Raw genomic sequence first — 21238 nt, 5'->3', positions numbered from 1 at the left:
CCTGCCAGGCGGAAATCGGCCAAGTGGGCAGTTAAAATCACGCAGGTTACTTACCCTCCCTGGAAATGCCAGGAGCTGACAGTCCACGATTTTAACGTGTTCAACAGAACAAGGGCAACAAGGACACCCGCCCAAAGCCATATGCATGTCAGGTCCCGATGTAGTCAGTGGGAGTTAAAATATCCCAGGCCTCATTACTAGAGCAGCGGGTGAGTTTCTAACTCACACCGCTACTCATCTGCCAGGAACTGGCCCAGAGTTAAAATCAGGTTACTAGTTTTATTTAAAATCACACAGGAATGTACCCGAAAAATATTTTGGCAGTTTATTGTCTTTTAAAATATGAACTCATTTACAATTTGGCAAAAATTCATGCATGATGCCAGATCTAAAAGTGTGGTCTTTTATTGCTGTACAAGACTGTTAGTCAAACAGCAATGCATTTGCTATACCCTTTTTAGTATGGATAGTTGTACGTATTATGACATGCAAAATGTTCTTTTTATTGCTATTACAGCCGAAGGTCTGTCAGGAAGAACTATTGAAATCATCCTTGCAGTGACTTTGTGTGTGCTTTCTGTCATTCTCCTTGTGATAGCTGCCTATGTGATTGCAAGGTAGGAAGGACAAATCTTATAAGCTCTTAATTCAACTCCCCCCACAGCTATCCTGACAATTGCATCGTATAGTTAATTAAAATACTGTTATTTATTTAATATGAATAATGTCTGATGGGACACAAAATTCCCCATCCCACCTTGCTTTCCCTAATTTCTCTGTACACCTGCAGCATAGAATCAAAGTAGGCAAAGAGCTTGAAAATACTTTGGCTGCCAATGCTGCCACAAATTTGCCTTTTGCAAGAAAAACAAAGTCCTCAATACTTTTGCATTGTTTTGCCAGAGTTCAAATTGGGTTCAGTATGAAAGCTTTTTACGATTTATATAGTTTTGCAGCCAAAAGAATCTAAAAGTTTAACATTTTTAATAATCTCTTTTGCTGTGTATTTATACTGAGTATTGCTGGTGTCTGTAATCCATGTACAGAATAAGACAAAAGCAGAAGGAAGGAGGCACATACTCTCCAAGGGATGCTGAAATTATTGACACTAAATTCAAGCTGGACCAGATGATTGCAGTGACAGACCTGGAACTAAAGGAGGAGAAGCTGACACGGTGAGCTTCCGATATCCTAGCAACCAAAGGGTCCTGACCCTATTCTGACCTGTACTTGTTTGGAAGTGTTTGCAGTGCTGTTATTTACTGAGGTCACTCAACTCCTTTATGAAAGGCCAAACTCCATCTTTTAGACACTTCATACCAGCATAGATAAAAGCAGTCAATCTTCCTTGGGCATGAAAAAAACGCAGCAACACGTTCTTTCTTCTTTAAAACTGAATAGACGTCACTAAATTTTTAATTGATTTAAAGAAAGATTAAGGTGATATTTAAAGATACAATATTTTAACATGATAAATTGTAATTATGCTTTACTCACGAATTGACCTGTGCCTTACTTGGTTGAACAAATGAAATTAGAAGTTCAATCAATTACAGGGATAAGAGAGCTGATTGAGAAGTGTGAATGTATTAGAGTGAGCCTTTAGCATGTAATTACTTTGTCTGGTTAATCAGCTCCCTGCCTGAATACCTGACATGAAGTTATGTTTATATTTTGCCTCCTTAATTGTGACTTTCCTTCTAAATTTACATCCCCTCAAAAGTACACCAAAGTTTGCAACTTTTTGAGGAGGTATTTATTCAAATAAAATATTTTATTTTGAAATAAAATGAAAACTGTACATCATACAGTATTAAAGAGTTTAAGGAAACATTCAGGTTTTTCTTACCACTGATTGCAGTGAATAAAAAAAAATGTCAAAGCAATGATCAATTAAAAATGTAATACTGGAGGGATTGTGTTTGGGAACATCACATTGAACATCTCATTGAAACATACTAAATTTTTACAGGGCTCGACAGAGTAGATGCAGGGAGGATGTTTCCCCTGGCTGGGGAGTCTAGATCCAGGGGTCACAGTCTCAGAATAAGGAGTAGGCCATTTAGGATTGAGATGAGGAGAAATTTCTTCACTGAGGGTGGTGAGTCTTTGGAATTCTCTACTCCAGAGGGCATTGGAGGCTCAGTCATTGTGTACATTCAAAACAGAGATCGATAGATTTCTAGATCTTAAAGGCATCAAGGGATATGGGGATGGTGCAGGAAAATGGCTTTGAGGTAGAAGATTAGCCATGATCTTGTTAAATGGTTGAGCAGACTCGAGGGGCCGGATGGCCTACTCCTGCTGCTATTTCTTATGTTCTTATTCAGAAAGTTTTTTGGGGGGGAGAAAGTAATACAATTCATCTTTGCATAGATTAAGTAGAAACCATTAAATACATTGACTTTTCAACCCCCTTGCCACAGCGATTTTTCAGAAGACCAGGAGCAGATTGGGGTAGAAAGGTGCTCAGTGAGCTGTTCACTGTTTCCCTACTTCTTTGCGCTTTCTGCCCATTACCTGCATTGGTGCCCAGGCTACAGCGTATGTGAATGATATGCAAATGTGGAAAATATGTCCTCTAATATGTATCTCGTGATTTGTGTCTTTTGATTGTTTCACATAAGGGCTGCCTGTTAAGCTCAGCAGGTCCAAAGTTCTCCTGATGGCAGCTTGGGACCCCAATTTCTTTTTTGTTGACATCTACGCCTGTGCAAGCACTGAAAGAGCATGGATTTATGCAGGCTGAAGAAGAGGACTCATAATTATTTTTTTAAAATCGCTTTTGCAGGCAGCATGAATGCCTTGGAAGCCTGTCCGTGTTAAATTCTGCCCCCATTTTGGCGAGACTCCCCAACATAGCCTGGGAGCCTGCCCACATTCAAATGACCCGGAGGCCAGAAGGTCAGCTTCAGTCAAAGGCTCATCTCCCATGTTGGGTTGAAGTCTCATGCCCTGCTGGATCCCCCATCCTACCCTTTCCCCACCAGCGATGAACCCCAATCAGCAGTGAGGAAGAAGGCCTAGGTCATTTTCACTGAGTATAAGTAAGGTATATGCACAGTTTCCCTGTGCATACCTGCATCTTCAGAATCTAGAATCAAACACAGTCTACCCATGTCTGCAGGTGTCATTCATATTCCTACACACAGCTTGTAAATATCAAATTTGAAATGTGCACTGGGACAGTTTTACTCCCGGTGTTCAATTTCTTCACACCAAATATACACATGGAACATGTACTGTACAGCTGTACTGTTCAGTTCAGGATAGTGAAGAGAAAGGATGAAGCAGGAAAACTAAAATAAATCAGTAAATTAGATGTTATTTTTCGATGTAATTAGATACCTAGACCATTTCCCGGGACTTTGGTGCCCTACTATCACCAGCTTTCGATAGTTTAAACGTATAAGACCTATTTAAATAAGACCTGAATATTTGGAATTCTCTACCCCAGAGGGCTGTGGATACTGAGTCGTTGAGTATGTTCAAGATTGAGATCAATAGATTTTTGGACTCTAAGGGAATCAAGGGATATGGGGATCGGGCGGGAAAGAGGAGTTGAGGTCAAAGATCAGCCATGATCTTATTGAATGGCGGAGCAGGCTCCAGGGGCTGTATGGCCTACTCCTGCTCCTATTTCTTATGTTCTTATTTCTGTTTCACTTGGGTATTTATATGAGTATTAGCACTGCAGTACAAATCTATGTAGTTCTGTAGAATCACTAAATTGCAGTTGCTACAATTATCCCTACATGAGTGACCATGTTTTAAAGCATGAACTATTTGATACACATCGTAGATCTGGTGTGGCAATGTGCATCCACCTGTGCTGGTGCTTTGTTTAAAGAATTGCTTGTGTTGTTGAAGAATTTAGTTGGTTGGCTTGCTGTAAATAGCGCCTGCATGTTACCAGCACATGTTCTGACATAAAGACAAAATGTTAAAGCAAGCTTGGCACATTGACTTCCAATATCAACATTCTATTTATTTACAAACTAACATTCTGATGGCTCCTTTCTTCCAGTTATTCCTCGTTATTCTTTAGACGCAAGGAAATTTATGTCATCCAGTAAGTGAAGTGCTCAGTCTCTTGAAGTGTTGCTATCCTGACATATTATGATGCAATTTCATGCAAAAGATTATCAAGTTGCAGTAACAGGAACTGTGGAATTAGCAAAATACACCACCAAACTTAAGCATTTCAGGACATTTCAGCAACTTGAACACCAAAACATTTCCAAAACAGCTTGTTGGGTATGATTTCAGAATAAAAAGGCAATGGAAAGGAAAATCAGGTGGGGTGTAAAATGGGCATCCCATCCGCTACCGCCCGTTTTGCGTCCCCGTCAAAGTTGAATTTCAACACATATGTCCTTGTTACTGATCTGCCAAGCAGTGGAAACAATTTTTCACTATTTACACTCTCAAAACCTTTCATAATTTGGAAAATCTCTATTAGATTAGAAAGGAATTGGTAAAATTCAATCCGGAAGCCTCCTCTAAGCTCAGGGCTAGTACCATCCTGCTCTTGTTATATCTTGTTCCCCTTCCCACTCGTTGGCACACAAGCATACACACAAGCACAAAAGCATCAGACACAATGGCTTGCAATTCAAACTCTGTTTGAAGGCGTTCCTTAGAGCCAGTAATCTAACAAATGTTCCACTTCTATTACTGCAGGCCTGGACACGGCCTCTCAGCATTGCCAGTTGGCCAGAACAAGATAGCACCCTGCATCACTGTGACAAATTTTTGGGCTTTGAGCCAGGTATTGTCTGAGGTTCAGGGTCACTGATTATTCGTTTAAGCTAACCTTGCATCGCCTATCATCTGGAGTGCACCTTTACTGCCCAATATCTAGTTGAATGATAGCAAGTCCTGGGGGTTGTAACATAGAACCCTCGATGCATATACCAACTACTGTAATTTCACATTTGTTGCCACAAGCATTTTTCTATCTTTACAGAAGACAGACTGAAATGCACTCTAGTGACATGAGGCACAGTTGCAAACCAAGAAACTGACTTGTTTTACATAACATACATGAATGGACAAAATACAGTTTTCACAGTGAGATCCATCAGTTTCTTACCACTCCTCATTCCATGAAAATAATAAAAACACAAACTCTATTGACACTCTGAGTGAACCCCAATATCAAGCTAGCTAACCCCAAGCTAAGTGGTTCTATATTTTTGGTTACAAGCAGTACAGGTTCAATCTATCATTCCCATGTTTCTGTGTCTGCTAGTGAATGTTAAGTCAAAAATGCTGCAATTTAATATTATGAACAGTACCATAAATTGACAAAATTCTATTTAAGTAATGCCAGTAAAACCCACCAAGTACCATAACAGATACACACGCCCAAAATGTTGCAGATAGTCCACTTGAGGAGGTAACACCAGGTGGGTTAGAGTGCACAGGTGAAGAGGAGCAGGAGGTTGTGTCAGAGGAGGAGTAGAAACCTGCTACCCAGATGGCCATATGGATGCTAGGAATATCCCTCTCTGTACTTTGGGAAATCTAACACCACTGTGAAATTGGGTAACCAATGTAATGCTCCTGTTATTCAGTGTGAAAGAATATAAAAGTATTGACCTTGTTCACCAATCCATTTGGTACATGTTTGTTATATTTGAATGCAGCAAATTGGCTACACAGGACCCCTATACTAGCCTAGAAAGAGGGATACGCAAAAAGTTGAGGGAGGAAGTGACCTTGACTGCAATAGGCATGATGTCCCTATGGTGGCAGGTCTGCTTGCAGCAAATGAATCAGGTTTACAATTGCCTCCCTGCTGAACCAGAGCCTATGGAGACAGTTCCTCTCGGTTATTGCCAGGTAGCAGTGTCTGGCCTGCAGCTACAATCGGTGGTAAACTGTTGGGTCTAGGCAGTTTGCCTCTGGTGCTATCTAATCTTATTGGCATGTCTTCCTTGACCTTCTTTGTCCTCTTGCACGAAATATATGATAGGGGTATGTTGAAAGCAATCTCTTCATTTTCCAATAGAACGGCAGGTTAAAAAAACAATTCTCTAATGAAATGGAACTAGCTATTTAATGTTAGAAATAAAGAATAGCAAAATATATAAGTAACAGAAATATTTGTTCTTCTAAAGAATTACAGATGGCCAGAATTCATTCGGGACAATATGTCCACAATAAATGAAGCCAGTTATGCATGTACAAGGCCTGAATGAATAAAAGCAACACATTAAACTGTGATTTTTTTTTCACTGTCCATCATATTGTGTAACATGCCTTGTCAGGGTATGGTGAGTACACGAAGAGGAGACCATATTCTTGGTTAACAACGAGTGTGTGATATAATATGCACATGAGAACAATGGACATCTGATACCAGGGTGCAAAAGTACATTAAATATTCTGTACCTTCTTAAAATACAAATATGCAGTTTATAGGGCCATAACTTTCCCAAACTAAAGAAAGATAGAGTACATTTGTTCTATTGCACAGGATTTGAATAAATTAAATGTGACATAACTTAAACAATGAATTTCAGTTTCATGAATTGTAAGATTTTTTGGGAGAATAATCGCTCTGGTTACTGTGTAAAGTAAAATCGTAAATATGATCTTTAAGAATGCATCTACGATGTCACTATACATAATGACCAGAGTAATTCTTCCTCCTTTGCAGTTATTTTAATGCTAAATGGACACTGTAGAATTCATAATATTCAATACGTGTGTTTTTCATAATGACAACACCAGGTGATGTTAGCATATACAAGTTTACAAAACGATATCTCATCATTGCACTTTTACATTTTAGAATTTCCTATTAATGCCAATTAATCAATAAATTTGGTGGATTGCAAATTCTTGGCAAACACTTGCAATGTACATGTTAATATTATAGTTATGGAAAACTGGCACACCATTTATGACCATAACAAATTTAATAAAAAGTCACTGTGTCCAGCTGTGAGATTCAGATATAAAATTGCTTAAAGTAAAATCAATACTCTAAACATGAAATACATATTTAGAAAAAAGCATAAAAATATACCATGTGAACATCTGTGAAAATGGACAGAATAGTAATTTATATGGGTTTTAAAGGGTAGACGCACACAAAAACTAAAGTAAAAAAGGGAATAAAACTCGATAGTAATAAAAAGTTAATGCTTTCAGTTGTGAAAGTACACTTCAACAATTTCACCAAACATTTTTTTTAAAATGTAGAGAGCATAAAAGTCATAAAAGTAAATATAGTGGCCTCGGAATCCCTGAGGTTGCAATTCCAGCATTACCTTCCAGTACTGACCACATTGGCGTTTTTCAGGAGAGCACCGTATTTGCATAGGCCTGGCGGATGTAAGCACCACTTAGGGTGCATCGCTTTTACACAGCTACCCATACTTGCCGGAAACTCCGGCATCCACCCACCCAATCAAACCCAGCCATTATATCTTCGGCCTACTGAGCAAGGGGGGTAAACTTCAGAATTTGCTTTTTTAAATCGGGAGGTCTTCAGTGGTCCAGGCCACATACAACATTGTGGAGGCCAATATGCCTCCACTTATTTATCATAGCCGCCACACAAATGCCTGTGGAACGTCTCTGTTCCCTGCCTGTTCATTTGCCTTGTAAGGGTCAGATAGAAGCTCCACCCCTTACACGTCAATGAAGAGACTCCCGGAAATGGCAGAGACCCAGCATAACTAGATCTATGCTGTTTCCCTGGGGATTCCGCTGGTCGCTAGCCAGAGTTATGGTGGGAGACCAGCAGAACCCTTGCAGAATTTCAGAATCAGTGTTTGTTATTCATCAACACAAAGATACAGTTTTGTGTCATTTAGATATATAAAAATTCCATTTGTAGGCAAGATTTCATTAGGTTCTGGATTCTTCCTTTCACTTTATGCTGGTGCTGACTCATGCTGGAATACAATTCCACAAGCTGTGATACCTCATCTAAATGGCCTTGATTCATGTGTAAACCTTGACTGAGTTTTGGCTTTTTGACAATGGACTATTACAGTCAAGCATGTTCCTGTCCTTAACTGATGACCACATATGCACAATCAGTAGTGAAAACCATGAATGATTTTCCCCTTCCCTAACCCAATTGATGTGGAGATGCCAGTGATGGACTGGGGTGGACAAATGTAAGGAATCTTACAACACCAGGTTATAGTCCAACTGTTGGACTATAACCTGGTGTTGTAAGATTCCTTACATTAACCCAATTGAAACACACCTTCTACTGCCCAGCCAAGCCAACTTAGTTCAGTCCACAGATTGAGCCTAGGACCTTCACTGATCTAAAAGGCTCAGCTACTCACAAGATAAACTCACTTAGTTGTCTAACCTATCTTAATGCAAATCACCATAATTTAATTCAATATGGGTACATCGCTGAAAGGAAATAGGAAAATTAAGTTTAAACTGGGATTCACTGACTAATGTGCATTCATATACAAATTAAATGATTTTAATTAACTGTAAAGTCCAATTCATAGCAAAGTTTTAAATGAAATAATAACAGGTCACATTAGTCCTGGCCTGACTTGACTTTCAGTGCAATGCAGTAAAAGTAATAGTCATGTTATAAAAATCTATGAAACACTAATAATCATGTAAAAGTCAGCTTCTTATTTTTAATAATGCAGTTTTGTAAGTATGTACTTTAAAGCATAGTTATATCTCCTAATACTAAATTTAGATATATGACAGGTTTTTCAGGCCATAATAATTTGCATCTAAAAATATTTATATTCATTTAATTAAAAAGTGGAAATGATGTGTTCTCAATTTTCACAAAGCATAATATTTGTTGCATATTCCACAATTTATGTTACATTTTTGTATATTGTAATGTCTGTAAAACAAATACATATTGTATTTAGAAAATACTTTACAAAACTTTACAAAATCTCTGCATTGCAGGTTACTCAGTTATAGGAAATCTCTGAAGTAAGTAGTTGAAAATTTCTCTGTGGTTTTTGTTCATAGTTTGATAAAATCTGATCTGTGATTTCTTTTCCATTTTCTGTCAGATTAAAAGCCAAACTACCAACCAGAGTATAAATCATAAAAGCATGACCAATTGCATGGTAACTGGAGAAGGGCTTTTTGTCTCTCTGGAGTGAACCTTACATGTCTGTGTTTCAGCTTTGGAAGCAATACGGGCTTATTTAAATTCCTCGTAGTGCAGGAAACATGTCATTATTAGAATAAAGATACTTTGATTATGTACTTTTTTAAAATTCCAAATCCCAAGAAAGAACTTTATGTGGTACAAAAAATCTTCAAAAGAGTGTCGCATCTACGTACTGTATTAATAAACATTTCTCCAAACAAATCATCTACTATTTGAATATTACATTTTCAAACATAGTTGTGCGTAATTCTAAAGAAGTACAAGGACTTAACTATGACATTATTTGAGTGCAATCTATCATCAGCAGAATGACCTATACACAGGTGGCAGATTTTGAACAAAACTGATGTGAATTTGTAATTCATTATTTTTTTGATTCTTTCTGTCCCACAGGCCCATTAACAAGAAATCATTCATGCAGCATGTTGAAGACCTGTGTGTTAACAACAACCTGAGGTTTCAAGAAGAATTTTCGGTATGTCTCCAACAGTTGTCACAACACACCAAGAATTTAGCAGCTTCACATGTCACAATTCATGTCTAGTTTAGTGCATGTGAGACCAGTGAGAACCCTGGCCTTGATAATCAATACCTAATTACCAGGTTTAATGTTTATATAGTAATGTTACACTGATTTAGGTTCTTCACTATATGTGGCAACCTGATCGGAATAATTTACCAACCGTGTCAGCGTAGGTTGATCCTCTGCAGACCACCCCACATTGAAATTTTTCTTGCTGGGGTGTCACTGTGAATGTTCATTAGACAGAGATTAATTCAACAGAGTTGTACATAATTTTTAAAATATTCTGTTCTTCAGGGCAGGATCAAGATAATTTCAACACTAGAATATTGGACTTCCATTCAGAGCAGCCTGAGTTTGAAATCTAGCCTTAAATTGTATTTGAAAGTCAATTTCTGGGGCAGTAAGCAACATTGACAGTGGCTATGGAGAAATTCAGGACCGTGATTATCATGCCATTCTGCTTGAAAAAGGGTAGTGTGGAACCAGGAAAGCAAACAAATGGATAAAAAGAGTAAAATGAAAAAAATATATTTGATTTAAATGTGGAACAGTTAATTACTGTTCTATATAATTCAGAAAGAGAAGTAGGTAAATGCTAGGTTTAGAGTTTTATTTTATTGTTTTATATTTTGTATCATATTTATGTGGTAATTCCAGGGCCATCTTCAGTGGAGCCCACAGTGCCAGACATCCTAATTGGAGTATCTCTTGTGAATGCTCAGACTATGCTATAGAGGCCTTGGGCTCTATCTACAGAAGGTTTTCTTGTCCAGCTGTAAAATAATGGGACATCAGATGAAGAGAATTTTGAGGCAAGGCTTCACAGATCTTACTGCTGCCCTCAGATATGTTCCCATGCAGATCAGTGTACATGCTGAAGGAGTGCCTTGGTAGCAGAAGCATGACTGGAATACGATGGATGAGGCTGCTATTTCTGAAGGCAGTGCAACATCCCGCCCATCCAGCCCTCTCACTCAAATGCCACAAGATGTGCCATAAAGCAGGCAGGGCCAGCCAGCCATCTCACTAACTCACCCCACAAAGCAAGCACCTAGAAGAAGCATTAGGATAGGTGTGAGAAAATGTACACCATATATTGTCACCAAGAGAAAGCACTAGGGCAAAAAACATTAATGACACATTGGACTGGTTACTTGTAGGGAAACAGATTGATTGCACTTAATATGAACTTTTTCCAGAGAAAATGGGACTCAGTAATCATATGTTCTGACTCATTCTCTCTGGCTTTCACTGCCATTGGCTGAGGCTGTGCCTCCTTGTCAACCTGCTCCATGCCTAGAATCCTGCCAGATGGTAAAAGGATGTGCTGTCTTATGCTGCTGCTAGCTTTCCATAGGGAGAGTTATGAATGAGATAGCTTTTGTGAACTATTTAGTTGAGTCTTTTTTGAAATGGAAAGCATCCTCCACATACTAAGCATCTGTCAATTGGTTTTGTCTATTTCTTTCAGCCTGAAAGTTATTAACATTTGTCAAAATTATTTTAAAGGGCTGATAGTTGTATTTTGGTATGTGTAACTTTTCTTCTTCCTGGAAAAAAATTGCTAATGCCCAGAAGGAGCATACCTCTAGTATGGTTGCCTTCTGCGACAGGTGGGCACCACAGGACATTAATTGTATAATTGATACAATAACAAAATACTAATTTAGTTTATGTTATGCTTCTTTCAGTTGGATTAAATCCCAAATTAGATTATTTTATTAGTGGTGCCCTCCTAGATGGGGCACTTGTGGTACTGATTTCTGTCTGGTGACACTGGGGTCCAATGAAAATGTATGGTGTGAAAGAGAGAGCTTTTTGTAGTGCTATGTGGAAGTTGCTTTCCTTTTGGAGAATGAAGAAAACCCTATTATCTAGATAGTTTTGCCTCAAAAATTCCTCGGGCTCACTCTGCCAGTTTAAGTGCAGTTGAGAGGGTGCCATGGCACTGTGCTCTTTACTCTGTCGGATTAACCAGGGTCAAGGCAGGGTCGATTCTTGTTAATATCTTATGCAGATGCCCATGCCAGCATGGGTGCATTTTGGGTGCCCATTAGGAGAGGAGGGAGTGGGAGAGGCAGCAACACTTGGCCACTTTTGAGAGCAGCTGGCAGGTCCCCTCCAAAAATGCACTTTCCATAGCTGATTGACTCTCTTTATAAAAAGGCCAATCTGAATCATTGCTTGCCAGCACCTCCAGTGGCTTCCAGGCTAGGACCCTCCATAGGCCCAACTTCTGCCCCCACAGTTACTTGTATGTTTGGTTCTTCCTGGCATCCAGATCATTGGGTAAAATGGAGGCTAGAGCCACTGGAATTTTGGCATGGCCAAGTTCTTCTATTGACCCTGCTTCCCATCAAGTTTTGGATGGATAGAATTCTATATGCCAAGGCCCCATCAGATACAAGCCAGCTGGGTAGGTTCCACCCAATTTTTCTCACACTTCAGTGCACCCCCAGCCAATTTATGCTGGGACTTTGAGGATCCCCTTTCCCCATGTTAACTTTGATGGAAGGTTGGAGGAAACCCCTGTCTGTTTCTCTAGGGTTTACACCAATCTTCTGTCAACGATCAGGGGAACCCCACGGAAATTCCAGCCAATCATCTTTTGCAGTATGTCCTAATTTAACAACAACAACGTGCATTTGTATATCGCTTTTATTGTAGTAAAACATCCCAAGGCATGTCACAGGAGGGTTATCAAACAAAATTTGACACCAAGCAACATAAGGAGATATTAGGGCAGGTGACCAAAAGCTTGATCAAAGAGGTAGGTTTTAAGGAGCATCTTAAAGAAGGAGAGAGAGGCGGAGAGGTATAGAATGGGAATTCCAGAGCTTAGGTTCTAGGCAGCTAACGGCAAGGACTCCAGTGATGGAATAATTAAAATCGGGATGCGCAAGAGGCCAGAATTGGAGGAGCACAGAGATCTTGCAGCGTTATAGGGCTGGAGGAGGTTAGAGATAGGGAGGGGTGAAACCATGGAGAGATTTGAAAGCAAGGATGACCATTTTAAAATCGAGGCATTGCCGGACTGGGAGCCAATGTAGGTCAGGGAGCACAGGGGTAATGGGTGAACGGGACTTGGTACGAGTTAGGATATAGACTGCAGAGTTTTTGATGAGCTCAAGTTTATGAAGGGTGGAAGATGGGAGGCTGGCTAGGGGAGCATTGGAATAATCAAGTCAAGAGGTATAAAGGCATGAATGAGGGTTCAGCAGCAGATGAGCTGAGGCAGGGGCGGAGACAGGCGATGTTACGGAGATGGAAGTAGGCAGTCTTGGTGATGGAGCGGATATGTGGTCAGAAGCTTATCTCAGGGTCAAACAGGATGCCAAGGTTGCGAATGGTCTGGTTCAGCCTCAGACAGTGGCCAGGAAGAGGGATGGAATCGGTGGCTACAGAACGGAGATTGTGGCTGGGACTGGAGACAATGGCTTCGGTCTTCCTAATATTTAGTTGGAGGAAATTTCTGCTCATCCAGTACTGGATGTCGGACAAGCAGTGTGACAAATCAGAGACAGTGGAGGGGTCGAGAGAGGTGGTGGTGAGGTAGAGCTGGGTGCCGTCAGCATACGTGTGGAATCTGACATTGTGTTTTCGGATAATCATAGACTCATAGAAAATAGGAGCAAGAGTAGGCCATTTGGCCCTTCGGGCCTGCTCCACCATTCAAAATGATCATGGCTGATTGTCTAACTCAGTACCCTGTTCCCGCTTTTTCCCCATATCCCTTGATCCCGTTAGCATCAAGAAGGAGATAGATATATTTCTTAAATATATTTAATGCCTTCTGTGGTAGAGAATTCCACAGGTTCACTACCCTCTGAGTGAAGAAATTTCTCTTCATCTCGGTTCTAAATGGCATACTCCGTATCCTGAGACTGTGACCCCTGGTTATGGATTCCCCATCATCGTGAACATCCTCCCTGCATCTAGTCTGTCTAGTCCTGTTAGAATTTTATATGTTTTGATGAGATCACCTCTCATTCTTCTAAACTCTAGTGAATATAGGCCTAGTCGACTCAATCTCTTCTCATATGTCAGTCCTGCCATCCCAGGAATCAGTCTGGGAAACCTTCGTTGCACTCCCTCCATGGCAAGGACATCCTTCCTCAGATAAGGAGACCAAAACTGCACACAATACTCCAGATGTGGTCTCACCAAGGCCCCGTACAACTGCAGTAAGACATCCCTGTTCCTGTACTCAAATCATTCGCCTTCCTAACTGCTTGCTGCACCTGAATGCTCGCTTTCAGCGACTGGTGTACAAGGACACCCAGGTCTCGTTGCACCTGCCCTTTTTCCAATCTATCACCATTCAAATAATAATCTGTCTCTTCTGGTTTTACAACCAAAGTGGATAACCTCACATTTATCCACGTTATACTGCATCTGCCATGTTCCTGCCCACTTGTGTGGGACCTAATCAAAAGCCTTCTGAAAATCCAAGTACACCACATCCACTGGTTCTCCCCTATCTATTTTACTAGTTACCTAGCATGATTTCCCTTTCATAAACCCATGCTGACTTTGTCCAATCTCGTTAATGCCTTCCAAGTGTTCTGTTATCACATCCTTTAAAATAGACTCCAGCATTTTCCCCACTACTGATGTTAGGCTAACTGGTCTGTAATTCCCTGTTTTTTCTCTCTCTCCTTTTTTAAATAGTGGGGTTACATTTGCCACCCTCCAATCTGTAGGAACTGTTCCAGAGTCTATAGAATTTTGGAAGATGATCACCAATGCATCCACTATTTCCAGGGCCACTTCCTTTAGTACTCTGGGATGTAGATTATTGGGCCTTGGGAATTGTCAGCCTTTAGCCCCATTAATTTCCCTAGCACTATTTTTTTACTAATACTAATTTCCTTCAGTTCCTCCCTCTCACTGGACCCTTGGTTCCCTAACATTTCTGGTAGGTTATTTGTGTCCTCCTTTGTGAAGGCAGAACCAAAGTATGTTTTTAATTGTTCTGCCATTTCTTTGTTCCCCATTATAATTTCCCCCATTTCAGACTGTAAGGGACCTACATTTGTCTTCACTAATCTTTTTCTCTTGACCTATTATAGAAGCTTTTACAGTCGGTTTTTATGTTCCCTGCTAGTTTACTCTCATAATCTATTTTTCCCCGCTTAATCCACCTCTTTGTTCTCCTTTGCTGACTTCTAAACTGCACCCAATCCTCAGGCTTGCTGCTTTTTCTGGCAATTTTATGTGTCCTCTTTGGATCTAATACTATCCCTAATTTCTTTTGTAAGCCACGGTTGAGCCACCTTCCTGTTTTATTTTTGCGCCAGACAGGAATGAATAATTGTTGTAATTCCTGCACACATTCTTTAAATATTAGCCATTGCCTATTCACTGTCATCCCTTTTAGTAAAGTTCCCCAATCTATCATAGCCAACTCACACCTCGTACTTTCGTAATTTCCTTTATTTAGATTCAGGTCCCTAGTTTCGGATTCAACTACTTCACTCTCCATCTTAATGAGGAATTCTATCATGTTATGGTCGCTCTTCCCTAAGGGACCCCGCACAACAAGATTGTTAATTAATCCTTTCTCATTGCACAATACCCAGTCTAGGATCGCCTGTTCTTTAGTTGGTTCCTCAACATATTGGTCTAGAAGTCCATCACGTACACACTCCAGGAATTCCTCCCCCACAGTAGTTTTGCTAATTTGGTTTGACCAATCTATATGTAAAGTAAAGTCACCCATGATATCGCTGAAAGGCAGCATGTAGATGAGAAACAGGAGGGAGCCAATGATAGATCCTTGGGGGACTCCAGAGGTAACGGTGCGGGAGCTGGAAGAGATGCCATTGCAGGTGATTCTCTGGCCCTGACTGGATAGATAAGAATGGAATCAGGCGAGCACGGTCCCACCCTGCTGGACGACGGAGGAGAGGCATTGTAGGAGGATGGTGTGTTCAATCATGTCAAAGGCTACAGACAGGTCAAGAATGGTGAGGAGGGATAGTTTACTACAGTCACATAGGATGTCATTTGTGACTTTGATAAGGCCTGTGGCAGGGGAGAAAACCTGATTGGAGGGATTCAAACATGGAGTTGTGGGAAAGACGGGCACGGATTTGGGAGACGATAACATGCTCAAGAACTTTGGAGAGGAAAGGGAGGTTGGAGATAGGGCGGTAGTTTGCAAGGACAGAGGGGTCAAGGGTGGGTTTTTTGAGAAGGGGGGTGATGACGGCTGATTTGATAGGGAGGGGTACAGTACCTGAGGAGAGGGATCCGTTAACAATATCAGCTAACATGGGGGCCAGGAAGGGAAGTTGGGGGAACCCCCGCGGATTCCAACCAATCATCTTTCGCAGTATGTCCTAATTTAAGGTATCTCCACTAATTTTCAAGACAGTTTCTACTGTTTTATTTTTGCCTCAGTACTGATGTACGGCATTTAAAATACCAACTTTGCAATTCTGTCTCATTTCAATTAATGGAAAGATTCAAATTTGTCAAATGGGATTGAGAAAATAAATGTAACCAGAATTATGATGCTTCCTGCTGCCTAACCCTTTGGATCATCTGATTCTCTTATGGGAAAAATGGTGTTCCAGTTTTGGTGGTTGTTAAATTTTTATGCATATAGTGTTTGTATAGTCTGTAATACTTTACCAGTACATTGTAAACCAATTGCAAGGCTTAAAATGGAATGCTTAACTTATTTTGAAAATAAATCTCCCTTGCAGGAAGCTTAATAATAACTTGGAATCAGTGGCTGTTCATGGGCTTTTATATTAGGACTGATTGTCAGAAGTGACAGTTTGAAACATCCATGTGTTACAGGAGCTCCCCAAACTAGGTCAAGAACTCACATCATCTGATGCTGACTTGCCTTGGAACCGAACCAAGAATCGCTTTGCAAATATAAAACCATGTAAGTATACACATTTACATTAAATTATTTGATTGGAGGAGAGCTTTGAAGAACTATTAACTGAAATATTTTTCAGAAAATGTTTCATTTAATGCATAAAGCAGTGATTGCACAAAAATTATGTGTGTTTGTTTTTAATATACTTTTAAATTCAGCTAACATTGATTTGTGTCTGGCCATAATTCAAATCAGCAAACCTTAATAATGTCAAGTAATCTCCATTTTGGAGAAAAGTGGTATTTTAGGTTAAGAACATGGGGCCAACTTTAACAAAGATATGTAAAAGTTTTTCTCTAGTGGTTCCTTGTTCAACATTTGTTCAGTTGGCTAATTGGACTTATTTCCAGGATTGGGCTGAGGGTTAGAATAGCCATTTTATCCCCAGCAAGTCAAGAGGAGTTTTGTCAAAAATCAGTTCCATCTCCACTTTCACATGTTGTTTTCCAAATCAAATGTTTCCACATCTGGAAGTGCTCATGAGATTTGGATGAAATAGCTTATGCTTATCTTGTCCCTTCCTTCTATTTTTGCAAATTGTTTTTTAATTTTTTTCACATCCATGGGCCAAGTACTGGGTCCCAGCTGAGAGGTCAAGTGGGAAACTTGCTTCCAGTTTTTGCCAATGCTGCTGTTAAACTAACCACTAGGAGGTGCACAAGAGCTGCAGGGAATGACTCGCTCTCCAGTTTTCTGATTCCCTTTAAGGAAGTGCCTGGTTTCAGCTCATTTCCTATGTGTAATAACACAGTCCAGTCAGTAACACTCCATGTAAGAAATCACCAGATACAAACTTGTGTCTAGTGATTTTGCATCACAGTGTATTGGTCTCAAATAAACAGGAACCCCATACAGTTGGTAAAGCATAGTTGCTAAATGTTCAAAGCAACTTGGGCATTCCGATACTGAGGCCTGTGCTGGGGCTTACAATTGGCCTCATCACCCTGGGCTAAGGAGTAGAGAAGTTAGCCTGTTAGCTATATAGACCTGTTGAAAAGCTCACCTGTGTGGACATTGCAGGTAAACAGGATTAGATAAACTGTCATGCTACCAGAGATAATTTTCAACAGCCATTCCTGAGATTGTTTCAAATTCATTTGGGTGAAGCAGACTAAAAGCAATGAATTTCTATTATTAGCAGTCATATACATGGGGAGTAATTTTAACCCCCAAAAACAGGTGGGTTCAGGGCGGCTGGGCAGTAAAAATAGTTTGTTTTTGGAGCGGGTCTGCATCCCGGCTCCAACGCGCCCACCTCCGGGTTTAACCCAGGCGCGTTTGAATGCGCGTGCACAACAGAATCCCGGAAGTCCCATCCCCACTTAAAGCCAGCGGGCCGATACTTAAAGGGGCAATGAACCTCATTGCAATAGTTGAGGCACTTGATTTTTTGTGTGTTAGAAATGTCAAACAAATTTAACCTTACCGTTCAGGTTTCCTATCACTTCTGAATCACATCAGGTGAAAGCAGGCAAGAAGAGCCAGATCCATGAAGTGAGTGCCTTTATTGCATTGCCTGTGGGCTAGGAGTGCTTCATCCAGGCCCAACACACTCACCTAGTATGAACTGACTCCGCGATCGGCCATCCCCCCCCCCCCACTCCCCAATGGTGGACCCCTACCTCAATATTCTGCAAGGCTCACCCAATGTTGTCCACATCTAAATAATCTTAAGATTCTTTAAATTGAAATTAGAGTTTAGAGTTTGATACTTGTATATAAAATGCATTATGTCCAGATCATTCAAGCAATATTATCCTTGTGTTATTATTAATACAATAAATGTGTTTTAAATTTATAATTACATTGTATTTGGCTTAACAAAGCATCTGGAAACAACAATATTTACGTTACCTTCCATATCGATCATTTTTAATTTTTCAAGATTTGTTGCTGCAAGATAAGTTTAGCACTATAAAGTCTGGCTTCAATGTCACTTATACAAACATTAAACTACAGGTGCATGAAACAATGTACTTAATAGCTTTTAAACTTTGTAATCTGATCCAACTGTTCATCCAATTTAGCATTCTTTACTAATGTTTTTTCCCCAAGTGAAAAAGTAAAAAATGTAGAATCTGGTCACTTGTGTACTAGTGCTCCCTTGGAGCATAACACTGTGTTTTCAGGGATAATTGTGAGTGTGCTGCAGTAGATCAAAGATCAGAATAATGTTTGTCATGGCCTATGAGCCAAGACTAAGATCTTATCGGAGGAGACAGGAGTCTGTGTCTCCATAGTCATTGCTGCTTCATTTTTGAGTTAATAAAGGGAGAAATGCCTTTATTATTTTAAGCATTAACTGTGACGTGAGATGGAAAGCATGACATTCCTTGACTAATGTAACTACATTTTGCAAACTATTTGGAACAGCTGTTCTTAGTTTGTGTATTCTATGTATCTAAACTAAAGGCATGATTTGGGAAGGATTAATAACAACACTGTACAACAAACATGAACGTAACTATTTGGCATTTCTTTTACGTAGACAATAATAACCGAGTGAAGCTCATGCTTGAGGCTGGTGCCCCTGGGTCTGATTTCATCAATGCTAGCTATGTGTCAGTAAGTACTACTCTGCTTCGTACTTCAACAGCCTCAAAGATCAGGACAAATACATTTAAAATCCATTTGACTAAATGTATTACTATCACTTGCAGTTTCACCCATTTTAGGTTGTTTAAATGTGATTAGGTTCCCTTGATGCATCAGTTATAGAGCTAACTTGATCAGAAGTTAATGATGTTATATTATGCTTAAAGGCCATGTAGCATCTAGAATTTCTGATTTCTGTATATGGAAAATTCTTGCTACTAAATATTAATTGTAGTTGACACTGCCTATAGATTACCCTGTTTCGTGGTATCTATGATGATTGTGGCCATCTAACAGAATTTTGATAATAAACATCAGAAAAAACTATCAAACAGGATTTTCATATCTACACAGTTTTATGAAGAGCCTGCCCTTCGCACTGGCCAAAATTGTTTCATAGAAAAATCACAGTGGTCTTAATTTACTTGCTGCTCTCTAATATTACTAAACAGATCATTAATAGTATCACATAAAATTAATGTTTGTAAACCTTGACCAAGGACTAGCAAAAACATAAAATAACAAAATGTAAATTGTGAAGTAGAAATAAAGCACTGATTAAGACTAGTTAAAATGAAATTAAAGATGAAAGAATAGCATTTAAGCTATCACATTAGCTGGGCTTTGCTTTTTAACCAACGTTTAGTTGAATGTTTATCTAATTCTTCCTACAAAGGGTATACTATGCTGATCATCAGCTGTCTTTTTCACTTTTGGATTAATGTGTGGTACTGCAATGCTAAAAAATCAAATTTGCTTAATTATTTTTCTCAAGTAGTTGGGTAATTAAAATAGAAAGTTAAGATGTACAGTATTCTTTTTGAATTATTTTCACAGTGGATCCCAAACTTTTAGGCACGCTGTCCCAGTTAATGAGCATCCAACTTCTTCACAACCCACATTACTGTTATGATCAAAAATCTTATGGAATTTGCCGTCCCAGATAACTGTAGATACACAATCAGCTGTGCTAAACTAGCAACATTACTCAGTTCATCAAGCAGGATAGCGTAAATTCAATTTGCTTTAATTCCATCAAGCAGCTGTGATTAAAGATCAAATGCCATTTTGTGAATTATGCAAATATTACCTGAAATTTGGAATCATTTTCAATTTATGTGCAGCTTCAGTACCAGTTTTATAGATATCAATAGCTGCTAGAAAAGAGACTACTCAATACTGAGTGAGTTGTTGGTGCAATTAGGTCAGGTAGATAGCTTTCAATGCCTTTTCTTGTAATGAAATTGCATTTAGGTGAATTTATTCTTGATGTTTAACTTTAAAGTGTTCAATGGGCATACCACCAAATCTGGATGCTTCGCTGTCCAGTCATTCAATAGTGTGAAGAGTTTCACAGATTCATTCGCATGGACCTTTGAGCTTTGTATTACTACCCAAGAAAATAAATATAAAGGCAATTTTTTATTTTGTTGTTATCATACTTCCTGATCATTTTTTAGCCACAATATGAGGCTTCCCTCAAAAGTAGTGTTCTAATTGCTCAGCTCTAAATTATGCAAAATCATGCCATAGTGGCCAAATCTCAATTTTTTAAATTTTCAATTGATCCAGCATCCACAGCTTTTTGGGGGAGAGAGTTCCAGATTTCCACTACCCTTTGTATGAACAAGTGCTCCCTGACATCACCCCTGAATGGCCCAGCTCTAATTTTAAGGTTATGCTCCCTTGTCCTGGACTTCCCCCACCAGAGGAATAGTCTGTGGGGAATAATTGTCACTTGTCAATTAATTCTACCTTTATACTGTCATTGAATGCCTATCAATACCTGTTCCACTATGTTACAGTTGCCTGCAGCATGGTAGCACAATGGTAAAGATAACTTTCTAATAGCAGGAAAGACAGCAAGATTGTAAAATAAAGGATTTATACCAGGGAGGAAGAATTCCTCTGTTTACTATTCATAGCAAATCTGTAAACATTTTGTTTATACACACATTTTAATTTTGCTACAATTAAAGATAGAAGAAGGGGCTTGCATTTACATAGCACCTTCTTCTCCTCAAGACGGCCCAAAGCACTTCATAGCTAATGAAATGTAGTCACTTTTGTTATGTATTGAAAT

At 39.5% G+C, this 21238-nt stretch overlaps 1 protein-coding gene across 3 annotated transcripts in view; it reads left to right on the top strand.

Moving 5' to 3' along the window:
* ptprq (protein tyrosine phosphatase receptor type Q) overlaps positions 1–21238 on the top strand; it is a 203270-nt gene that overhangs the window by 163940 nt on the left and 18092 nt on the right. For 2 of the 3 annotated variants that reach the window (XM_067999470.1, XM_067999468.1), the window contains exons 45-50: positions 518–617; positions 1047–1175; positions 8923–8949; positions 9530–9611; positions 16473–16563; positions 19049–19125. In XM_067999470.1, the coding sequence (XP_067855571.1) occupies positions 518–617; positions 1047–1175; positions 8923–8949; positions 9530–9611; positions 16473–16563; positions 19049–19125 (506 nt within the window). The remainder of the gene's footprint in view (positions 1–517; positions 618–1046; positions 1176–8922; positions 8950–9529; positions 9612–16472; positions 16564–19048; positions 19126–21238) is intronic. The other variant, XM_067999469.1, reaches the window with a different exon arrangement.

This window comes from Heptranchias perlo, chromosome 18 (assembly GCF_035084215.1).
Source record: "Heptranchias perlo isolate sHepPer1 chromosome 18, sHepPer1.hap1, whole genome shotgun sequence".
NCBI lineage: Eukaryota > Metazoa > Chordata > Chondrichthyes > Hexanchiformes > Hexanchidae > Heptranchias > Heptranchias perlo.
The sequence above is the reverse complement of the archived record's forward strand: the minus strand, read 5'-3'. Positions and strand labels throughout refer to the sequence as shown.